The sequence below is a fragment of the Genypterus blacodes genome, unplaced genomic scaffold (assembly GCF_046128005.1).
Source record: "Genypterus blacodes isolate CSIRO-AG114 ecotype Tasmania unplaced genomic scaffold, CSIRO-AGI_Gbla_v1 ptg000037l_1, whole genome shotgun sequence".
NCBI lineage: Eukaryota > Metazoa > Chordata > Actinopteri > Ophidiiformes > Ophidiidae > Genypterus > Genypterus blacodes.
In genome coordinates, this window is record NW_027466850.1 from 3,815,239 (window position 1) to 3,817,499 (window position 2,261).

Sequence of the window (2,261 nt, forward strand, 5' to 3'; positions counted from 1 at the left end):
GAGACTGCATCGCAAGGGGGTTCAGCAAGGCAGAACAGGCAATGCATGTTGTGCCATCACAGCTGACATGCTCTCATACAGACAACACTCAGCTCAGAACCAAACTTCTCCATTTGGAATCATGCTGCAGATCAGATTGAGCCTCCTAAAGGTTAGAATGACTTTTCCAGGCGTAAATAGCTTTGATTCCAGTTTTATTGAATATAGGCTATTGGCATTTCTGAGTAAAAAAAAAAAGTTCCATTACGTCCAAAGCTGGAGTCATAATGGGTCAGTCTCTTCCTCTTCATCACTCTGCATCTCATTACCTGAATATGGGAGCAGAGAGCTTCATCTCCACAGGTTCTGATATCAGGGTTATATACTGTATATATACTGCATATGACCACATTCTATTCATTACATTACTGGACAATGACGCAACAAGACGTGTGTGTTGAGTGTCAGTGTGTTAGTATAAAGGCTAATATGCTACACGTGTATCCCAGTAAATCAGCACCGACACGTTTCCCCATCAAGATATGTAAGTAAACATGATAAACATCAGGTTCAACAAAGCCACTTAAGTATTCATTATTGGATTCGTTAACAATTTGGGGGATTGGACATAATTAGAATGTTAGAATTAGAAAATAGAAGATAACTCGGTCCTGTAAGTGTTCATCCACAGAGCTCTAAATATAAAAATAAGAGTATCAAACTAACTCTCTCTCTCTCTCATTCTCTCTCTCTCTCTCCACGCTTCACACGTTGGTGAAGATCTTCCTGGTGTTGGCGCAGTTCTGGTTGTTCTCGGTGGTGAAGTTGTGCGGCTGCTGCTCCTCCGCCGCCGCATGCAGGTACTCGGACTTGCTGAGGGACACGGAGCTGCAGGACCTCCGCAGCTCGTCGGGCGGCAGGTGCTCGCAGCTGCGGACGTGCCGGTACTGCGGCTGCTCCTCTCCGTCCGTCTCCCGGTGGTAGAAGTAGTTGAAGTTGGACACGATCACGGGCACCGGTAAGGCGATGGTCAGCACGCCCGCTATGGCGCACAGGGAGCCCACGATCTTCCCGCCGATCGTCACCGGGTGCATGTCTCCGTATCCCACGGTCGTCATGGTGACCACCGCCCACCAAAAGGCCTCCGGGATGCTGGTAAAGCTGGACGAGGGTTCGTCCGCCTCTGCGAAGTAAACCGCGCTGGAGAAGAGGATGACTCCGAGGAAGAGGAAGAAGATGAGCAGGCCGAGCTCCCGCATGCTGGCCTTCAGGGTCTGGCCCAGGATCTGGAGACCCTTGGAATGTCGCGACAGCTTGAAGATGCGGAAGACCCTCACCAGCCGGATGACCCTCAGGATGGCGAGGGACATGGCCTGCTGCCCGCTGCTGCCCTGATGCTCCGCCAGCTCCGTTCCCAGCGTGATGAAGTACGGGATGATGGCCACGATGTCGATGATGTTCATGATGTCTTTGGAGAAGGAAGTTTTACTGGGACACGCGAAGAACCTCACCAGCAGCTCGAAGGAGAACCAGATGATGCACAGGGTCTCAATGAGGAAGAAGGGGTCTGTGAAGGGGCTCGGCTCGCTGGTCTCAGTGCCGTTGGACATTAAGGGGTCCACGGGGGCGTCACGGTCTCTGTCGTCCCGGAACTCCGGCAGTGTCTCCATGCAGAATATGACGATAGAGATGAGGATCACCAGCACGGACACGATGGCGATGCCCCGAGCCGGCCCGGAGCTCTCCGGGTACTCGAACAGGAGCCAGACCTGCTTCTGGAACTCGTGTTTGGGCAGGACGCGCTCCTCTTCCTTTATAAATCCTTCATCCTCCCGGAACTTCTCCATGGCCTCCTCCCCGAGCTGATAGAAGCGGATCTCCTCGGAGAACACATCAATGGGCACGTTGACGGGTCTCCGGATGCGCCCCCCGGACTGGTAGAAGTACAGGATAGCGTCGAAACTCGGTCTGTTCCGGTCGAAGAAGTACTCGTTCCTCAGCGGGTCGAAGTAGCGCATCCTCTTTCTCGGGTCCCCCAGCAGCGTGTCCGGGAACTGGTTGAAAGTTTTGAGTTGCGTCTCGAAGCGCAGCCCGGAGATGTTGATCACCGCCCTCTCGCAGCAGCCGCGCCGGCTCAGCTCGTATCGATCCGCGGAGCAGACGGCGGACTCCTCCGGCACGTTCTCCACGGTCATGACGCCCCGGTGCCCCCAGCAGAGACTCCCCCGGGGCCCGCCGCCGGACGTGGGCGTCAGCTGGACTGCGCTCGGCTGCTCATCCAT

General features: G+C 54.4%; 1 protein-coding gene across 1 annotated transcript; it reads right to left on the minus strand.

Moving 5' to 3' along the window:
* Positions 1-16: 16 nt before the first annotated feature.
* On the minus strand, positions 17-2,261 carry LOC142996203 (potassium voltage-gated channel subfamily A member 3-like). Its single transcript, XM_076147103.1, has one exon. The coding sequence runs from the start codon at positions 2,259-2,261 to the stop codon at positions 744-746; it is 1,518 nt and encodes a 505-aa protein (XP_076003218.1). The 3' UTR covers positions 17-743.